The sequence below is a fragment of the Caenorhabditis briggsae genome (genome assembly GCF_000004555.2).
Source record: "Caenorhabditis briggsae complete genome, chrV, whole genome shotgun sequence".
Lineage (NCBI taxonomy): Eukaryota > Metazoa > Nematoda > Chromadorea > Rhabditida > Rhabditidae > Caenorhabditis > Caenorhabditis briggsae.
Window position 1 is genome coordinate 11,170,436 of NC_013488.2, and position 20,605 is coordinate 11,191,040.

The 20,605-nt window shown below is 37.6% G+C and overlaps 3 protein-coding genes across 3 annotated transcripts; all 3 read left to right on the forward strand.

Annotated features, from left to right (window-relative positions):
- Positions 1–445: 445 nt before the first annotated feature.
- On the forward strand, positions 446–12,060 carry Cbr-dhc-3 (the record flags this gene model as incomplete). The annotated part of the gene is made up of 35 exons (XM_045237689.1): positions 446–669; positions 713–922; positions 969–1,468; positions 1,513–2,030; positions 2,075–2,341; positions 2,383–2,524; positions 2,571–2,668; positions 2,712–2,939; positions 2,982–3,365; positions 3,413–4,011; positions 4,075–4,350; positions 4,394–4,702; positions 4,747–5,032; positions 5,077–5,382; positions 5,426–5,545; positions 5,569–5,807; positions 5,853–5,958; positions 6,005–6,303; positions 6,354–6,492; positions 6,755–7,089; positions 7,138–8,037; positions 8,063–8,195; positions 8,240–8,764; positions 8,810–9,073; positions 9,122–9,427; positions 9,470–9,707; positions 9,750–9,880; positions 9,926–10,072; positions 10,122–10,261; positions 10,306–10,509; positions 10,552–10,729; positions 10,776–11,449; positions 11,484–11,625; positions 11,666–11,797; positions 11,845–12,060. 35 exons carry the CDS (start codon positions 446–448, stop codon positions 12,058–12,060), a joined length of 9,915 nt encoding a protein of 3,304 aa, XP_045094050.1.
- Positions 12,061–13,301: 1,241 nt separating this feature from the next.
- Positions 13,302–14,216, forward strand: CBG09430 (the record flags this gene model as incomplete). The annotated part of the gene is made up of 5 exons (XM_002636907.2): positions 13,302–13,469; positions 13,518–13,656; positions 13,701–13,876; positions 13,982–14,068; positions 14,115–14,216. 5 exons carry the CDS (start codon positions 13,302–13,304, stop codon positions 14,214–14,216), a joined length of 672 nt encoding a protein of 223 aa, XP_002636953.2.
- A 1,407-nt stretch (positions 14,217–15,623) lies between these two features.
- On the forward strand, positions 15,624–17,545 carry CBG09429 (the record flags this gene model as incomplete). The annotated part of the gene is made up of 4 exons (XM_045237690.1): positions 15,624–15,893; positions 15,942–16,425; positions 17,020–17,077; positions 17,467–17,545. The coding sequence occupies 4 exons, from the start codon at positions 15,624–15,626 to the stop codon at positions 17,543–17,545; spliced, it is 891 nt and encodes a 296-aa protein (XP_045094051.1).
- Between the last annotated feature and the right edge of the window lie 3,060 nt (positions 17,546–20,605).

Genomic DNA, 20,605 nt, shown 5'->3' on the forward strand with positions numbered 1-20,605 from the left:
TTTGGACAATTTCGATAGTTCAACTGCTGATTTTTATTGTTGTCCTCTTTGAATTACAAATCCAGAAAAGTCAATTTTATCGAAAGAAATGACACTGGGGAAAAATATAAGTGAAATCAAAGGAAATTATATATTTTTTCAAGCACTAATTTCGGTTTTTCACAACCTGGCTTGTTCATTCTCAATGACATCGTCATTTAGAAACAAAAATACTGATAGCGAGTGAAAATTCTGAATGTGAGCGAACATTCACTCAATTTTTTAAACTCTACGAATTCTAATTTTAATTACCTGAAAACCCATTAAAATTTGTGAACGTAAGTTCCTTCTCTCGGAGAGCCATCCAATCGGATATTCAACTTCACACTTCACTTCACCACTGCCGTTTCATAAGTTTCCTACCCTCGCTTCTCATTCCAAATACTTCACCTTTCTCCTATTTGAAATGTACGAAATCGGATTTGGAAATATCTATCATCCTAAGTGTCATGGATTGACCTGTCGAGACATTCCTCGAGACCTTGACTACAGTAATCGAAAACTTGTCCACCATAACAATCAAGGTAAACGAATCCGGAAGCAAAATGGAAGACTAACCTTTCATAGAGGAATCGAGATTGATGGAAAAAAAATCAAGAGACCTAGAGAAGCGTCATCGATTAGAAAAAAGTAGGTTTTATATGTTTAATGCCAATAAGTTACTCAATTATAGAATCAAAACGACTCATACTGATTTTAAAACTGAAGACGTTCTTCATGAAGAATGCCTTCCCTCGTTTCCTGCTTGGAAGGGCCAAATTGAGAGTCTTTCTGAAAAACTGAAAGAAGGAGGATTAGAAACTACAATAAGAGAATTGAGCACAAATTGGAAGGATTGGACCCGAGATGCAGCGAATGCTTATCTGAAAGGAGATAATGTCAGGTATCGAATCTTTGCCAATCGTATTCAACAACCAATTTTGATTCAGAATTCCATGTATTGGACGAGCTCCCTGGAGGCATACAATGGCTCAGAATACTGAAAAAATCTGCAATCAGCTGCGACTGAACAACAAAATAATAACAATGTTTTTCAAAAAATATAGAGACAGATGTCTGATTGATTGCTCATTTTTGTTGAGTGAGAATGGAAGAAGTGTGCCGGAACTGGAGAAACAACTCAAAGATTTTGTGGTTTATACCAAGAAAATCCTTTCTTTCGAGTGGCCAATGGCAGTGGCAAATTTGATGTTGGATGAAGGTGCTTCGTGGATACCATTGTTTGTCACTGCTCAATCACATACCGTATTCAATGCAGTCGCAGCTACAATGGCCAGATTACTGTATGATGTTGTTTTGGAGAACATAACTCGTATCAAAACATTTTTCGATATTGATGATAGAGCAAAGTTGATAATAATTCTGAATGAAGATGAGAAAGAATTTGATTATTGGCAGAGAATCAACATTCTTCTCGATTTATGTAAAAGTAAGTTTTTTTTAATCCCAATAAATTCCTAATTCAACTTTTAGTACCTCGAGTCGACCATAAAATCTATCCGAGAATGTTCACTGAAGCATGGATTGACGTCAGAAATTGGTTCGATTCAGAGAGCATCGTGTTCAAACCACTTCCGCAACCTTTCGAGCTACTCAACTCCAGAATTTCGGAGGTACAGGAAATGCTTGTTTCGTTCTCGAAAGATCCAGATGACGTTGCGTTCTGGGAGAGAATAGCGAAAGAAATTCTAGATATAAGAGAACAGGTTTTGAAGCAAGGAACACGAGTTTTGAAAGGATTCACCATTTACGACAGTCGAGATATCAAAAAGAGATCTTTAGCAAAGATCACCGAATCGGAGGAAAGACTAAAACATATTATTTTGACAAGGCTTATTGTGAAGAATACAAAAATTCGCGAGTTATTCACTTTATGCTCAGGAAAACTGTTTCGAAATGATGTTCTTGTACAGCTTCGAAATATTGAAGAGGTTCAGAATGAGCTTCCGAATATCAAGGTAAAAATTCAATGCGTTGGAAAAGCATACAAAGTTTATATGGAATATTTCACAATTCCCGATTAGATATTAGGCAGTTTTATGAAATTTCGCGACTTGGATTCAAATTGGATCAACTTGTAAACTTTGTCTGGGATCGTATCAATCATGAACGACAATGGATTACAAAACAAGTTTCGGATCAAACCTCCAAAAATTATTATGAATGTGAAATGATTGAGAAAGAGTGGTTGGACTGTTTGAAGAAGTACAGAAGTGCAGTTCGGATCAACGAGGTTCAGAAAGTACAGATCAAAATGGGAAATCTCGAAGAGAGAAGTGCAATTTTAAAAGGAAAAGATGAGGTAAACGAAACTATCATTTTCAATATAGAATATTTGTTCAGAAACTAATTGGCCAACGGTCTCTACTCGGACTTCCTTCCTCGCCGATAGATTGCATAAGAATCGCAAAAGTTTGCGCATTCTTCTCGAAACTATCAACCCTACATTTCAAAACACTTCTGCATCACGAATCTTGCTTGAGAAGTAAAATAAACTAACTTGAAATAGTTTCAAATAAAAACTGTTTCAGTGAGAATATCAGATGTGGATCATAACTTTTTGGTAGCGGAAACTGAACGTCTTCAATCTGAAAAAGACAATCTCATGGAAGCAGCAACCGCCATTAATGTATTCTGAAACTCTTTCAGACCGGACTCATATTCATTTTCAGGAACATGCGACGACTTCCAAAGAGGCATTGCTGAAAATCCAGAATGTTCTCGTGGAATTCGAAAAACTGCTTCCGGTTCTCGGAGCAATATCATGTCAAGCAATGAAAGATAGACACTGGAAAATGATACTTCAAGACTCTGAAACAAGTGTCAAAGTGGAAGGAAATCCTCTTGTCAGTGAACTACTCGAAATGAATTTTATTGAGAAAGCTGACAAATTTGAGCAGGTACTGTTTCTTTAATGCATTCTAAGAGTTTTGAAAGTTTAGGTCGGAGCTCAAGCTGAAAAAGAAAGGGTTCTGGAAACATCGATAGACAAAATGAGAAGTCAATGGAAGTCAGCTACATTCATGACTCATCAAGGAGGAGAACTTCTGACGACTGAATTGAATGTTCAGATGCAGGCTCATTTAGCAAGAAGTCAAACGATTCTATCTTCTCCACATGCATTTTCAATCCTGGATCATATTCGACATTGGTTGGATACTCTTCTCAATCTCAATAATTTTGTTCATTTGTACAAGAGATGTGATCTCAGATGGAAAAAGATTGAAGGAGTTTTCTCAACAGAAGATATTGCATACCAGATGCCACATGAATTCAGAACATTCAAGAAAATATCCTTGCGATGGCTTCATATCAATAATCAGATTGTGAGTGCTTCGGAAGCATTTTCGATTAGAATTTCAAATGTTTTCAGACAGAAGAACGTCCGATTCTTGAGCAAATGGATCTGGTTCAACAATTGAATATTGATCTTTCCGAGTTGGAAGTCCTTTTCGGACGTATGGAGAATGGATTTCATGCATATCTCCGAAAGAAAAGAGCAGTGTTCCCACGGCTCTTCTCACTTTCCGATGAGCTTGTTCTCTCATTGATTTGTGATAGTCGGGAGCCAGCGAATTGCAAATCCTACATCCCTCTTCTGTTTCCATCTCTGGTTACATTCGATCAGAATACCAAAATGGAGATAGTATCAGTTTCAACGAAACATGAAACCATTTCTCTTGTCAAACCTGTGAATGTGAATCTTTCAAAAAGACACGTGGAGAAATGGATGCATGAATTAGATGCTCAGATAAAATACACTCTTAGAACCCGCATCAGGCTGCTGATCGAAAAGATGAACTACAAATTGAGCCCAGTAGAATCTATTCTGAGTGAACCTATTCAGGTTGCCTCCGTTTATCTGAAAATCGCATTCACTTGGCAGATGGAGAATAGCATGAAACAAAACTCAATGACCGTAAGAAAAATGAAAATACTGGACGCGGACTTCAAGGTTTCAGATTCTCGGAAGTGAGCTGAAAATATGTATTCGAGACTGTCAACACGCCATCATACATAAACAAAATAGGAAAGAGTTTCTGCCGGTTTTATATCACATCTACAAGTCAGGTGTGTTTATAACAGAAGATCTCTGCAATCTCTTTTTCTTCCAGCTAACCATCTGGTAAACAAGTTTATAAATGAGCAAGTTATTTTCATTGATGATTATCGATGGATTTCCCAGCTGCGATATTATTGGCACATGGAAAATGTCTTCATTCGTGTTGGTACAGTTTCCACTAGATATGATTATGAGGTTCAAGGAATCGATTATATGGTTGACAACAGATTGATCGATGAATCAGTCAAGTTAGTATAACTAAATTAATGGAAACTATTTGGATTTTTGCAGACATTTCATATATATGAATCATTTTGGATTCAATGGGAAAGTCCATGGTATTGATGCCAATTCGGCTCGTCAAATATCCGGAGCACTTGGAAAACCATTTGCAATTTGTGATACAGATCAGGAAATGGATTGTAAAATGCTCATCGAAGGGTCTCTTTTGTTTGGTGGAACCGTTTTCATAGAAGAAAACAGTTGTGAAGATCTTGGAAAATCTACAGAGAAAGATGTTTATAGCAGCCACTGTCTATTGAATCTGAAGTACCATTTCGAATCCGAAATCACGCTGAATGCATCTTTTATTTTTTTATTGTCAGTTTTATCGAAATTCTACATTGTAAAAATCTAAAATTCAGATCATCTCAAGCTTTGCAAACCGCAAGAAGACTACAGTTGGGATCCAATTCCTATCTGAAACTGATTGATGAGATTCTTTCTTTGAATAGCATTGCTCATCGAGAGAAAAAAGTTCAAAAGTTCCAAGTTATAACCGAATTGGAAAGCTACACAAGAGCAGAGAATCTGTGGAGGAACTACACAGAATCAATGATTACAAAAATTTTGGAGAACGAAGATCTAGAACAAGAACAAGTAATCGAAAATTCCATTTTCCGTTGCTTGAGTATTTCTTTGAACAAAAAGGTTTTCTAAGGAAATCAACAGTATCTAAGAACATGTCTTTTCAGAACAAGAAACTTCTTGAAAGTCTTCTGAATATCTCGCTCAATCCAAAGCCCAAAAAATCGCCAACCCCAGCAAAAACGCCAAAAAGTTCGGATGTACCACGAAAAATGCTGGACACCGATCCATTACCAATAAGAGAAAAGATTGAAGATCTTGTTAATCTACTACAAAATCATCAGGTTGTTGTGGTTTATGGTGGTAGTCAAACTGGGAAATCAAGAGTAATTGCGAAGGCGGCGAAATTGAAATCAGCAGATTTAGAAGTACAATTTGGTCTATGGGAAGATATTAAACCATTTGGAGAGTCTGTAAGTTCATGGAAGAATACACTTAAAACTAAAATAACTTCAGTTGAAAAATATGAGACGACCCAACAAATGGATTGTAATAGACGGTTTCATGAGTTCCAAAACCAGACAGTGGATACACAGACTCATGAATGAGAATACGGTAATTTCGTTAGAATCGCAAGCTATAAATCCGCGAATTTTCAGTTGTTTCCATGGCGAGAACTTCCAATTATTGCCTCTAGCGAACGAGTCATAATTGAAACGGACTGTTTAACAGATGACTTGAAATCTCTACCTTTAGTTTTCCTCAATAACAATGATGCGTTTATCAAAGAAACGATGCTAGATCAGACGGAACAACAAAGACTAGATGATGTTCTAAATTATTATTCAGAATTCAAGTACCGAAAACTTGAATTGATCAGGAAAATCGAGGGATTGAAGTTAGAAATCAGTTAGAGACTCATTTAATTTTCTCTTCTTTCCAGAAAACAGATAATTACAAACAGTGAAAAAGTATTTGAGCACATTCTCATAATGTCGTTGCTAACTTTCGTGCCAGCTACACAGTTGATGAGTTTCTTTTTCAAATCGGTAAGAAATTAGTTGTGGTTCTTCTAACTCCAATTCTGATTTTAAGAACGAGAAACTTCTAGAATTCTACAGTAATGTACCTTACTCGGATGGATGGTATACTTACAAAGAAGGCATGGACATTTCTCCATCTCATTTTTATCTAATTCACTCCATCAGTATGATACTCTATTCTGAATTCATTCCTCTTCTGATTTGCCCTCCCAGTCAGGAGTTTTACGAATTTTTGTCTCGTCTACAAGCTGAACTTGATGCTCTCGGATGGCACACGATTACAATGTGTATTGATGAGAAAGTAACGATTGAAGAAATCAAACAATTCGTTGATAACTGTGCAATCATGTTGTAAGATTGAATTTATAAATTTCGTTAAATCGATTTTTTTTAATATTTAGTGGTGGCCATCAGCATCAGGAAAAAGATTTCGATGATCCTCAGGAAGGATCCAATTTCTTCTTAATTCGAGGGATTGAAAATGCACCTTCAGAAGTGATAGACTGGCTGAGACATCAATATGAGAGAAAACACATTATGGTGAGATTTGGCCTAATATTCATTTACCGTAAAACCTGTAATAGAAGGGCCCCCACACTGACAAGTTCGAGGTAATTTTTCTTGGCTCCTATGCAAGATATCCAAAAAATTTCAAGTGATAAAATGTTTTTGATATTATGATAAACTTTGATCAGTTGACAACTTCGTCATATTTTTGACAGGATCAGTGCCTCAAAATTAAAAGTTATTGGACCACTCTATTACAGGATTTCACAGTATTTTTAATTCTCATAAACTACAGAAAACGTTGTTTGTGACTTCTTACTCCGTTGAAACGTTTCACAAACGAATTCAAAGATTCTTGTTTCCAATCAACTGGATGGACATAACTGGGGAACAATCCTTAACACTTTTCCCACTGTCCAACTATTCATCAGTTCTGAAAAACATAACGAAGGACATCAAGATCAAAGAAATCAGCGATTCGATTCAAAACAATTTAATTGGTGCTATGTTGGATGCCAGAATTCTAAGTCTCTATGAGAAGGTTTTCGAGTTGAAAACATCGGAAAGATACGATTTGGTTCGAGGAAAGACGTATATCGAAGTTGGAGAGCTCTGTTCGATTTATTTGAAGTACGAGTTTTAATTTTTTTTTTCCCCCTTCCAATAAGTTTTTTTCAGCGCAACGAAAGAATTGGTAGAAAGGAACAAAAGAATAAGATGTGATAACGTTATTCTGTCACCCACAGATGCTGAAAACATCAATATCATTGAGAAGGTAAACCAAACCAACTACGGACATGTTGTGGTTGTGGGAAATGATACTTCAAAGGCTTTGGAAGCTCTAATGGTATCCACGGAACTTAGTCGACATATGTTGTACACAAATCAAGGAATCAAGACGAAAGAAGAATGGGGAGATTTGATGAATCGAGTATTAAGAGATTCTCTAATCGATGGAAAAGAAACCGTTCTTGGATTGACTGTATCTCCAGATGAGGAAATTGCTGAAACTATTTTAGTAGATATGAAATGTATTTGCGGTTATAAATTGATTCCTCCAAGATATCTCTCACGATTGATGCTGTCAGAATTTGGAGAGAAACATACTCTGGAAGGCAAAGGAATATGGGAGATGCTGGAGACGAAACTGTCCGCTTTAAAAGTGTCTCTAATACTGAAATCTTCTGATTTTTCTTGGTTTATGAATTGCCATCGAATGCTTTTATCCATGATGATTCTAGTCTGGTGGGGAGATCCTTCTAGAAAAGAGCAGGAACAGGAGATTCTCGACGAGCTACATAATTCTGGGCTGTTTTCAAAACAACAAACAGAGCAGCTAATGAAAGTCATAGATGAGTTGATTTCGATGAAGATATTGAATACCAGAGCTGAAAAATTAAAAATGATCTCAACAATTACAAAGTTAGCGAAGAAAAAGAAAGAAGAAGTTAGGAAAACCATGACAAAATATGAAAAAGGAATGGAAAAAATGAAGAGAGCCGAAGAGCAAGTGGCTGGAATGCAGGGTGAATTGTTGAGATTGCAACCACAGTTGGTGAGGACTTCAATTGAGACGAGGTACTTGAAAATTATGATTATCTAGTTTAAAATCCAATTTCAGTATGTTGATGAGTACAATCGAAAAAGAAACAATTGATGTTGAGAACGCTAGAGAAGTAGTGGCTGCCAACGAGAACAAGTCAAATGAAGCTGCTACCAAAGCTCAATCTTTGAAGGTGAGGAAATATTTTTTATTTTCTTAATCGAATTCTTTTTCCAGGCCGAATCAGAGGCAGAGTTGACATCCGCCATTCCAGCATTAGAATCAGCAGTTGAAGCACTTGAAACAATGACCCAAAGTGATGTATCTTCTCTAAAAACTATGAGATTTCCCCCATATGCAGTACGTCTTTGTATGGAAGCAGTTTGTATTCTTCTTGGAGTGAAACCAGCCAAAATAACAAATGAAATCGGAGAAGTTGTAAATGATTACTGGGTATCCGGTCAAAAACTCCTGTCGGATATTCATTTTCTGGCCAAAATTCGAAGTTTTGCAAGAGATTCGATGAGCAAAAAAACGATGAAATTGATAAGAGATAAATATTTATCAAAAGAAGAATTCGATCCAGACAAGGTCAAACAGTGTTCATTAGCAGCCGAGGGTCTGTGCAGATGGGTTCTGGCAATTGATATGTATAATCAAATCAGTAAGATCGTAGAGCCAAAACGGGAGAGATTGAGAAAAGCGGAAGTTTTGGTGAAGCAGCATTTAAAACAATTAGAAGTGAAGAGAAAAGCTTTGCTGGTAAGTTAGATTGTGAACTGACAAAAAATGTTCGGACCTTTTCAGAAAGTAACAGAAAAATTGCAAGGATTATCAGATCAATTCAGTCAGATGTGTCAAAAGAAACAGGAACTGGAATCCCAAATTTCCAGTTGTGAGGTTCGAATGGAAAGAGCCGAAAGACTTGTTCAAGCGTTGAGTGGAGAGAAAGACAAATGGAAAAGTAAAATAACGGATGTCACTCACGAAGATTCATTGAGTGTACCGTATTCTGTTGGATCTGCTCTAGCGTTGCATATTTTTGGGAAGTTGCCAATTGATCAGAGAGAAGTGATTTCCTGATTTGAAATTTGACAAAAAATTGTCTAATTATTCCAGAAAGAGCTTCGAAAGACCATGAGAAGCTTGTTCCCAAAATTGGAAATAACAATCGCTTGTGACTTGAAAACCTTGGTTATGCTGGTTGATGATCCAATCTGTTTCATTAACGATGATAGCCGAGCTTTGGAATTCTTAGAATCAAAATTCGAAAAAGTAGTTGTCTCGAATCAATGGTCAGAAGCTGAACGCCAGCAGTGTCTAGCTTCGAATTCAGTTTTGCTTTTTGAAATTAATCAAGAAAATTTGAAAGCGGCGGAAGAAATCGATAATGCAGAATATTACAGTCAGATGGAGGAAGAAATCGTGGGTTGATTAGCAATGATTTCAATAGATTCTTTGTTTCAGGTTATCAAAATTGGAAACCATCAGCATGAAGTTAACAAAAACTTCAGAGTGTTCTTTAGAACAAGAGGAGCCAATAATCTCAATTTGAAAAAGTCTGTCATAATTGACAATCAGTTTAGTGACGGAGAGTTGAGGCATGATATCTGTGAAATGATGGGATCAGCAAATTGGGCCGAAACATTGAACCATTATAACGAAATGGTTGAATCCAGAAATAACGATATCGCAATGATGGAGAGTAAGTGATTTTGTTACGTGGATTCCATTTGAATATTTTCAGAAACTGAAAACGAAATGTTGGATTTGTTGGGGAGATCAAAAGACTTGGATGATGAGAGAGCAATCGATTTATTAGCAGAAGCTAGAAATCTGCAATCGTCGATTGTAGCGAGGAACAAGGAAATCGCAGAGGTATCTATATGGGAATAGGCTTTGTTCTGTACTATTCTATTCCAGATTGAAACATCTTTGCGTTCAATTGAAAGTAAAATGTCTCAATGCATCGATTATTCTATGAAAGTTATTAAAATGAGCTACACGTTACATCTTCTGGATCCATTCTACAGAATTTCTTTATCTGATTTGGTGAATGTCCTGGAAACCGTAAGAGTTCAGATTCTGTCGTTTTTTAAAGTTGTGATACTCATTTTAGAAACTTTTCGATAATATTTCCGACATCAACCATGATAAAATCAATCACCAAATTTCGGATCTCTACTGGAACTTTCTGTGTCATATGCTGGCGTGTGATGATAAAATGATTGTTCACCATCTTCTATTCCATAAGATGAAGTGAAATTGTAAATCTAGGAATGAATGAAGTATATTTTTTTCAGCTATCAAGTACTGGAAATGGAAATGAAGAATCGAATTACTATGGATAGTTTCTTCAATTTCTCCGCATTCATTTTGAAGTCTGAACCAAAACAGCTAATTCTAATGAAGTATGATGCGGAAGTTTATACTACGATTCTTCAATTTGGACAAGTTACCAGAAATGCTAACTGGAGATGTTTCTCAATTCTGGATCATGTTCTGTTGTAAGTCTTGTAAACTTTATTTTGAATTTCATAGTCTTTTAGGAGACTGGAAAAGTTAGTAGATGAACCCATATGGCTCTTATTAAACGTCAACAGGAGTTGTCAAACTACGGTTAGAAAGCTGAAAAGTGTACTCGATAAACTGAAAAACCTCCCAGTTGTGCATTCATCGTTCAGAATAATTATTGGATACTCAAACGAGATAGAGTGTTCAGAAGAGGTAAAATTTAGAAAACATCCCAAAACTAAAACTCAAAAATCTTCAGATGATTGCACTATCATCTCATCGTTTCTATTTTTCTGCTTCCGCATATTTATTCCAACAGACTCGCCGGATTCTTGCAAATCTTTCAATTCGAAGTTCTTTGGATAAATCAGAAGAAAAACAAAGAATTCAAATTATAAGATTGATGTGCTTCCATTATGGACTCAAGTTAAGAAGAAAATATAATCCCGAACTCAGTTTCAAGGTAGATGATGCAGACCTTTTGGCAATGATGAAACTTTATCAAGAGCTGAGAAATCTAAGTGATCAACCAAATGAAATTCAAGATGTGATGAAAGTGAAAACTTGTGTAATCGAACCAATTTATTATCCAAAAACGAATTGTCCGGTTGAGAAAAACATAATAAGCTCAATGATTCAATGGATTGTTGAAGTTAATCTATCGATTCCAGCAGATACCCTTTTGAAAAACATCATCAGAGAAGATAACCACAATTTTGTAGGTGAACAAATAACAATCAAAAAAGAATTAATCAATTTCCAGGAAGATTTTTCTCATTTCATGCAATCACACGATGAAAGTATTTTATGTGGATACAATGCTCGAATTTCAAGAGAATCTCGATTGCTTATGGAGAAGAAAGTAGTTCAGAAAATGAAAGTTTTATTCGACGAAAATCAGGAGACACCAGGAGACTGTATCAAAAATAATGAGTAAGTGAAATTCGAAAGTGATCCAAATAACCAGAAAGTTAAGAACAAGAAGCTTCATGGCTGATGTAGAGAATGGAAACAGAGAGTTGGATGGGAGAAAAGTCGTGAATATTACAGAATTGATATCATATTTGAAGATGCAGTTCTGTCTAAAATACAAAATTGGAATCGCAGAGGTTAATATTCTAGGAGTATTGAATATATTCTATTCTTTAGGTCATGATGAATGCAGAGTTCGTGAATGACAACTACGAATTACCCAAAATAGGATCTGAATCCGATGTTCCAATGCTAAAACTATCCCACTGTATATTAGAGTCCGCTCATTTCATACAAGGAGAAATCCGGGTAAATACAGTACTATATTTTTGACTGTCAAATGTATACATCTTCAGGAATTACACAATCATCAGAGCCAACACGTTACAGTGTTACTCAAAACGTCCAAGAGAACTGGAGCTAGCAATCCAAGAAGTCTTCCATTAATCTGTCCATCTACTCGTATGAGTGTAGCTCAAATCCCGTTTCATTCTCAGTTCCCAATAGCCCATTGGCATCTTCGAGGGGTTTATGTGACTGCAGGCAAAACGGAACGAGGAATCCGTTCATGATCTATTTCTGTTTGAAATTTTTTCAAAAAAATTAATCTATTGTCGGATTTTTAAAAAGTGACACCTGAAAATCTCGGAGACGGCGCTCGTGTCGATTTACGAGGGGCGGAGCGAAAACGGATACTGTAGATAACAAATTTATTCATGGGAATTTAGTGGGATTTTCTGAACAAAATTTTGATTTCTTGATATAAAAATGATCGCTAGCATCTCTAGAATCTATTTTTAAGCAAAAAACTAAAATTAAACACGAAAGTAGCTCGAACGAGCCGAAATTCTGAAATATTACGTTTTTGCCGCACTTTTTCGTAGATCAAAAAAAGCAAAAGTTTTCAAATTCTCAGGTGTCACTTTTCTTAATTCGACAATAGTTGTTAACAAAATTTTTCTCTGAAAATGAAGTGTTAATACTTTGAAGTTATTTTCACAACGAATGATAACTGTTTATCCCGCTTTCGTTTCTTTTGCCGATTTCAAATCTTGCAGATCGAGAACCGTAATGTGTTTTATAGGCGCAACGCTAGAAAAATAATGGTGGTCCCGCAGCGACATTGTCACTTCTAGGGTGCGCCTTTGAAAGTTATACGGTTTGGCTCGCTTGTTTTTTTTCGAAACTCCGGACATTTTTTCTTGCGAAGTAATTCAAACATAGAAAAACCATGCGCAACACCTGACAGTTGACCTCTCCGCCTTTCCCAAGAGTCAAAGAGACCCCTACTGTGAAAATGTTCCTCGTACAATTGTTTTTACTTGTAACTGTTTTTTTTTGTTTTCAAAAATTGTAATTTCAACTATCGTAAAACCTCTAATAGAACGACACCCGGATCGTCCACTTTGAACCTATATATCTCATTTTCTGTGAAAGAAATCAAAAAATGGCTAACTAGTAAAATGTTGCTGATATCCTGATAAACATTTTACTAGTTAACTACTTTTTGATATCTTTCAAAAGAAATGAGATATATAGGCTCAAAGTGGACGATCCGGGTGTCGTTCTATTAGAGGTTTTACGGTATTTCTAGTTCAATACTCGTCAGAATGAAATCTGTTGTTGCTCCCCATGATTCACCGATTTTTTTTCTTTTCTTCGTGCATATTTTCCTTGTTTCCCACAACTTTGTTACTCGTTTGCAACATTCAATATACTTTCATCGGTTTTCTCCCAAAATTGAGTTATCGCCTTTTTTTCTTCCCCATCTCTGTTTTTTTTCAACCTTTATTAAAATTTATGCACTTTCAGGATGCTAAAACACATTTTTGGATTAGCATGCATGAATAAAAAAGAAAAACACAAACTTGCTCTAACTGCCGGACCGTCAGAAAACACTTCATCAACTATTCAGATATCTCCGGGATCTTCTTCAAAATATAACATGGATGAATCTCTCAATCAGAGTGTTGCTATTCCAGTAAGATTACGACATGTTGTACTTTTTTTGTAAGTCAATCTTTTTCAGGGACCAGCCCATCTCAATACATCACATTTGATGGAAAATGTTATTTCTGATGTCTCGTACGACGCAGCAACATTTCAGAACCGTGCAACGCCGATAGATTTCGGTACCCGAGAAGTGAAGACCGATGAGGACGTAATTAGTGCGTAATTCTAATGAAATCGATTCCAAGCTCAATATTTTCAGGTGTCACTGCTCGTCGCCGGAGTGTTAACACTATAACGCCATCGCCGATTCCAGAGGAAACAGAAGACAATCTAACCGATAAGAATGTATACTTCCCCCCTGAAACTGCCACTCGGAACACAATTTTCGAACCTCGGAATCGTCATTACACACCGCGTCTTATTAAAGTTCGGAAGGTTAGTAGTTCAAATCTGAGTGCAATCCACATTTCCTAACAAACTGACTCGATGAAAGTCAATAAACTCAAACAAATCGTCAATTACTTTGAACGCAAAATTCAGCAAGCACGAGTCTACAACGCGAACGAATCATCTGCAAGTGCATCATCCTCTTCGTCATCTACTCATGGCGAAAATCACCGGATTGATGTAAGTTTTTTCTTTTTTCTTGTGAAAATATTCCAACAATTCTTAGAGCGTCCGTGTTCGCGCCTCTAAATCTGCAACGAACAATCTGCTCAAAGGACGGATGACTTCAGTTCTCGGCGGATCACTTCGTCCGTTACGAGCCAAGTAGGGTATGCTTTCTTTCTTCCTAAATCATGTACATTCTCAGACGTCACAGCATCGCATTCGATGGCAATAGTACATTCACAGCACTGGACAGACGGCGATCTGAGTTTCAAAAAGGCCACAACGACGGTTGTGAGTTATATATTAGTACAGTGCATGTTGTTCAGAAAGTTACATGATGTTTGTTTGATTAGTAAGAACGGGGAAGCTCCGAGTGTTGACAAATGATAATAATGAGGAGGGGTTTGAGGAAAATAGGCAGGCGACCACTCGTTGTATGTATCGTAATCCCCCGATTGAATACTCTCAAAATTGAAGCGCTACATGTATTGCAGGTCACCATTTATTTCGGTTGTTTATTTTGAACGAATAGGTTTATGATCTTCCCAGTATTGTAGTCATTAACCAGGAATATATGTTGTTGTTAGGAGCGTGAAGCTATCAAATTCTTCGAGACAATCTCGTATTAAACATCCAGGATGTTTCTATTTAATTTGCATCTGGACCCAACAACCCGTCAGGTGTGTGTTGGTGTACTTTTGTCGTAGAAGTGAACATCTCCCTCCTCGTCTCCACCTCTATCTCTTTTATATCTGCTGGTCATTTTTCGATTCATCTCCTGTCGCGGTCATTCATCAGAGCTTGTCAGCCTATTGTCCAGTCGAGCCGTCTGCTCCTCCTCGGTGTGCTCTCGGACCTCCTGTCTCCCAACTCTAGATCTCACCTTTCCTCGTCTCAATGTTTCTATTGTCTCTTTTTTTTACTCTTCTTTGATTTTGTTTTTGCCCTTTAGTTTCAAGCCCCAGAACTTGTAATTACAACTTTGTACACGAAGCCATTGGTTATCTCTTTTATATCCTCGAATTTTATTCTGTAGTTTTTCTCCACCAGATGTTTTATATCATTGACATATCCCATCATAACGTGTTATGAATGCCGAAGAAAAGTTGTATAGAATGCATTGAAAATGTGCCCACATTCCATCACATCTTCAGTTTTCTTTCACATCATCTTCCTATTCTCATGAGGCCGCAGCCACCTGTCCACTTTATCTAACTGCCCGACTTTCGCGCCTTTTTTTGAATTTGATTACGATGATTCTCGTCTCGATACGAACGAGAAGACTATCCCGTTAGAAGTGTTTTCTTAGTCATAACCCATTACTTCCAAGCTGGCAGTACAGCTAGATGAGAAAATTTTCCCGACGAAATCCGTCAAGTGAGTTGTTCCATCAATATCTGTCACTAGTGTAAAACATCTCTAAGTATCAATACATGCTTTGGTTTTTTGTTGCTCCTTTCTGCAGAACATCTCTAGTTCTCAAAACCCATGTTTTATGCATTTTTCTCCGTCTTGAACTTACTTCTTCTTCTTACTAGTCGCATTCCAGACTTGTTGTAGTTGAACAAAAATGAGCGGTGAACGTGTGTCTACTGGCTCACTGGGGGAACGGTTGATGCTAAGAACGCGAAGTACAGGAGAATCTGTGAGGGATACATTATCAAAGGCCATAAGATCAACACTGGGAAGGACATCATCTGTGGAGAGGAAAGGAATGCCTAACTACCCAAAGTTTGGAACTGCACTCACTTCCACAACTTCGACGTCTTCATCACCAAAGGATAGAAGTTCTGATAGTGGAGATGGAGAATCGCCGAGGCAGAGGAAGTACTCAAGCAAAGTGAGTTTTATTTTTGAAAAATCAGCTTTCTGACAGTCTTATTTCCAGGACTGTGCTCGAATATACTTCAGCAGCACAAGCAGTGAACACTCCTCTCGTTCCAACTCGAGCACTCCACGTCGGGTCCGCCACACAACATCCTCTTCTGGTTACGGTAGTCTCACTCATCTCCCTCCACTTGTACACCGAAAAAATCCGGATCCGCTGAATTCGTTGATGTCACAAAGTATGTATGTGCAGGCGGTACCCGGATGTATGAGTGATATGGGAAGACCAACTTCGTTATCACAAAGGAAACTTTATTATGAAGACTCGTCTGAAACCTACATACCGTCTTTTCCAAGTTTAACAACTCTGAAGGATTTTATGATGACAAATGATGAAGACACGTTTGAAGATGAATTTGATTTCGACAACGATGATGGCAAATCAGTGATTTCATCTGCATCAACTAGTCGACTATTCTCCGTAGATTGCAGAATGTCCAAGTATCAGAAGAATCAATCACTCCGTCAGTTTCTGAATTCTCCAGGTAATATGGTCTCGCCTTGATGACTCTGCGAGTTCAAGATCAGTCTTCTAATGAGAATGTCCTTTCCGAAACGCTTTTCTTTCAAAGTTTCTTACTGAAAAGAACAATTCTCTGGGGGTTTATTGGGTCCTCAAGTCGTTTGTGTGCTCCTTGTCTTCTCTCTGCTCAAGTGCGTGCGAAGCACACGTTCATTATAATTTTCTGACAAATGGCTGCTCATAATGTGTCGTCGGCGCTTGTGTGTGGTCGCCGACGATCGAAGCAGCCGACACCATCGTCGTCCCTCCGGATTTCATGCGTTATCTCAGTGGGTTCAGGGGGCCTCTCTAATGAGTTAAAGAGGACACAAAAAATGACGGGGAAGACGCACTCGTCGGAGAATCTCTGAGAAGCACAAGTTGAATAATGATAGACCGATTGAAACGTGCAGTAAGAAGACGGAACAGAAGGAAGATCTGTGGAAGCCACACCCCACTGGTGCTGCTCTTAACTGCTCTTCAAATTAGTTCTTTCTTCTGACAAAATCCTATTCACGAAACGAGCAATATGCTTGTAATCTGTTGATTTTTCCTATATTCTGGTCTAGATTCTCAGATGTTGCAACCTCCTTCGCCTCGGTTGGCCAAGAAGAGCATTATCAAAAGTGTGACAGGTGAGTCCACCAAATTGTTCTATTGAGCTCAGTCATAAAGAACATATTTCGTTCCTTCGAAATATAAATCGAAGCAGTTGAATTCCAACAGAAAAGAAGGCGACAGCTGGATCCAGCCATCTGTCTGTAAATTTGTGAACTATTGATACAGTCTCTCATGTTGAATGCTATTTCCTATGCACCTGTTGGGGTTCGTAAAGGGTCATCTATTTTGGTTTTTTTTGTAAAGATTCGCTCGTTTCCTGCACCTGTACGTTTTACGAAATAGAGCACATTTTGTGTCAGCGTGTGTCTGTTAGTTACGAAGCGCATCTAATATATGCCGTAGATGACATCCAATAGTTGTAAATCATTCAGACAACATCTTATGGCGAATCAATCATTTTTAGGGAGAGCGTACTCACATCTAGTCTGCCATTGTCTGCAATTTCGTCTAAACTTTTAATGTTTCTTCTAACATCAGGATGAGGCGGATTATATTAAAACGACTAAATTTAAATATGACATTTTTATAACATTTGAATTCATAGCTATTCTTTTTATCTTCAAAACTTGAATCTTTCAAGCGATTCAGCAATAAGCGCAGTAATGATTCTTATAACCCGATTAGGTCAAAATAAGGAAAAGCATAGTATGCATGAAAAGGTGTGCAAATAATCACCACCCAACATTTTCAAAACATAACCAAAAGCTTTTAGTGGTTCTGTGTGAAATGGAGAGTCTTTAGTGTTCCCATTCCAAATGGCACTAATGGCGTTTTACCCTGACACTCTTCCTTTTTCGGTTTTATGTCCACCTGTGTTCTGTTCCCACTTGGCAAAGAGAACGGGACCTGTCAGTCATACTCGATTCGTCATCATTCTTTGTGCCTCTTACGATGGTACCTTGGCGATGTGTAAGCGAGAAGAGCCCTGGGTTATCCACCCTTCGCCCTAACATAGTAACGTAAAAACTGAACCTCTATACTGTCAAGTTTGAACTAATTTTTCTTGACTCCTGTGAAAGATATCAGAAATGTGTCAACTGATAAAATATTTGTGATATTATGAATAACAATTTGTCAGTTGACAACATTTTCATATCTTTAACAATAGAGATACATTCTCAAAGTTAAAAACTAATAAATTTTTCTATTACAGGTTTTTTGTAATTCCCAACTGTAGAACGAAATTTCAAATTAGTCTTACTGTAGTACCACAATTCTACTTTTTCATTCAATTATCTATCAATTAGTTATTCAGCTGTTTTTTTAATGAAGCGGTACGTTCTTAGAAGCTGCCCAATGGCCACGCCTTTTTTGTGTGTCCCGTCCACCCATCCATAGAATGTATTCACCCAGACACTCGCTGAGTCTCTGCTTGGTAGAGCGTATGCCTCGTCTCCTCTATCCACTGGCCATGCCCGTTACGTCGCTAGCATCGTACCGGTGCATATCCGCAACAGTCTTGACCGTTTTCATTGTTGGTCATCTTCTGAGAAGAAGAGACTGAGAGAAGACAACAACCACCGCAAAGATATTATCCTCATATCTGAATAATTTAGTTTACAAACCGCCGTACATGTATCGTCTGTTGCATTTATTCTTCTTATTCTCTTCTTCGATCACCTCTTGATTAATAACCTAACTCTCGTTTTCTAGGAAATGTTCTAATCAACATCACCTACGTTCGTATCCCGCTGAGATTTTTGCTTCTCCAAATATCTATCCCCAACTGTTACTCCTGAATTCATAAGCCACTGATTTTCACAGAAAGTGTTACTAGTATTTCTCGAAATACGAACACTTTTTGATTCGCTCATGGCTTCGATTTGCAGTAATATAATTGGTTGGATAAAAAATGACAAAGAAGGTAAGCCGCTATTACGAGACAATAATTGCTCAATGATTTATATACATGAAACATGAGATGCAGAAGTAATTGAAATGACCAATCTTCTCATTTCGTTTGCAAAACTTACAAAATGTTCATATTCAGTTTTTCATTATGGGTCTACGGACCGAAAGTATACCTCCTAATGTATTCCGTTTTGAACGCTTTCAAATATATCGTCAGCCTTCTGAATAATTCTGGCCTTCGCCTGCCAATCATTCGAAATGAATTATGCTTCTCTTTGTTGCATTCTACTTTTTTTCTTCAATATGTTGCACATGTCGGTATACTCTTTCGACTGCCACAATTGCAGTGTTCGTTTCAAAAACCTGTCCTTATACTCTACCGAACACCCATCTCTCATAATAATACATCTTCAAGAATCCCGGTTAACAGCCATCAGCCACTGAAACGATTTGAAGAACAGCGCCTTTATCGTTTAAATGTGGGCAGAGTTTTTGGAAGAAAAGAAAAACTTTTCCCATTTAATTGTTCTTCTCTAGTTTCTTCTATTTATTTGGAAAGTTCCCATATGGCTGAAAATATAGCACCGTTCTGCTTTAAACGTATGTTTTTTCTCCTATTGTCCCTGTTTTACGGTTTTCGAAGAATTTCATGGGTGCTTATCGCTGTTAATCTACGAAAGCTTGTGGTCATCTTCATCTGGGGATCCACTTCTTTCCCAAATATATTTTCACATTCTGACGCGCTTTTCTGGTTATCTGACCTCACATCTCCTCTTCCTCGAGGAATGGGATGGAACGCGCTCATCTGCTATTTTTCTACACTGTTTTTGTACGAGGTGTATAAGCATAGGCTCGGGTGTAAAGGAACGATTGAATACATCTAAAGAAACCTGTTGGTCACTACTTGGTATACTATCCCAGTGTGAAGGTGGTAAATATTAGTTGTTCGTCTTACTTGTTTTGACCTTGACTCGGGTAACCGAACCCTCTTTTCGACAACGACGCTTTTATTGAGTAATTTGGGGTAGTCTCCTGGTATTATGGTATGGGAAAAAGGATACGAAGATGTTAGAAGTGGTGTCGTTTTCAAGAGAAGCGATCAAGAACATCAGTTCTCAACGATTAGTTTCCGCTACATTAGTTCGTTTACCTTAAAGGTCGACTTGAGTTGAAATGGAACAAGAAGACAGAGAAATTAAGAACATTGGATTTTTTCAAATAACCGTATTTCGATGAAGCTACCCACAACCTTCAGATCCATAAGCTTTACTATCTGACTATCATCATTCCATATGCCATCGAAAGACTAGGACTCTGATTATGGGTAATGGTGAAACATCGACCTCCTGTCATCCAATTATGCAATAGCAGATGGTCTTGCTTGTCCTCTCGCAAAAGGTACATAAATTGAGAGTGGCCACGAGTGAAGGCAAAAAAGGGGTAAATGAAATGGATTACTGCAAATAGAATCGAATCCCCGGAATCTCTTTTTGCACATTTGTTTCTGATCGGCGCACTGGTAGGCCTACAAATAACTCGATATTTTATGAGCGGATCACAAAGACAAGACGAGAAAGCAGGAAGAGAATATCCATTGAATGTGTGTAAAGAAGCAAAAAAAAAAAAACGACAACGTTGTTCGTGGACCCACTTCGGCTGATTGATCCAAAGTGAGGGCGGACGCGGCGAGA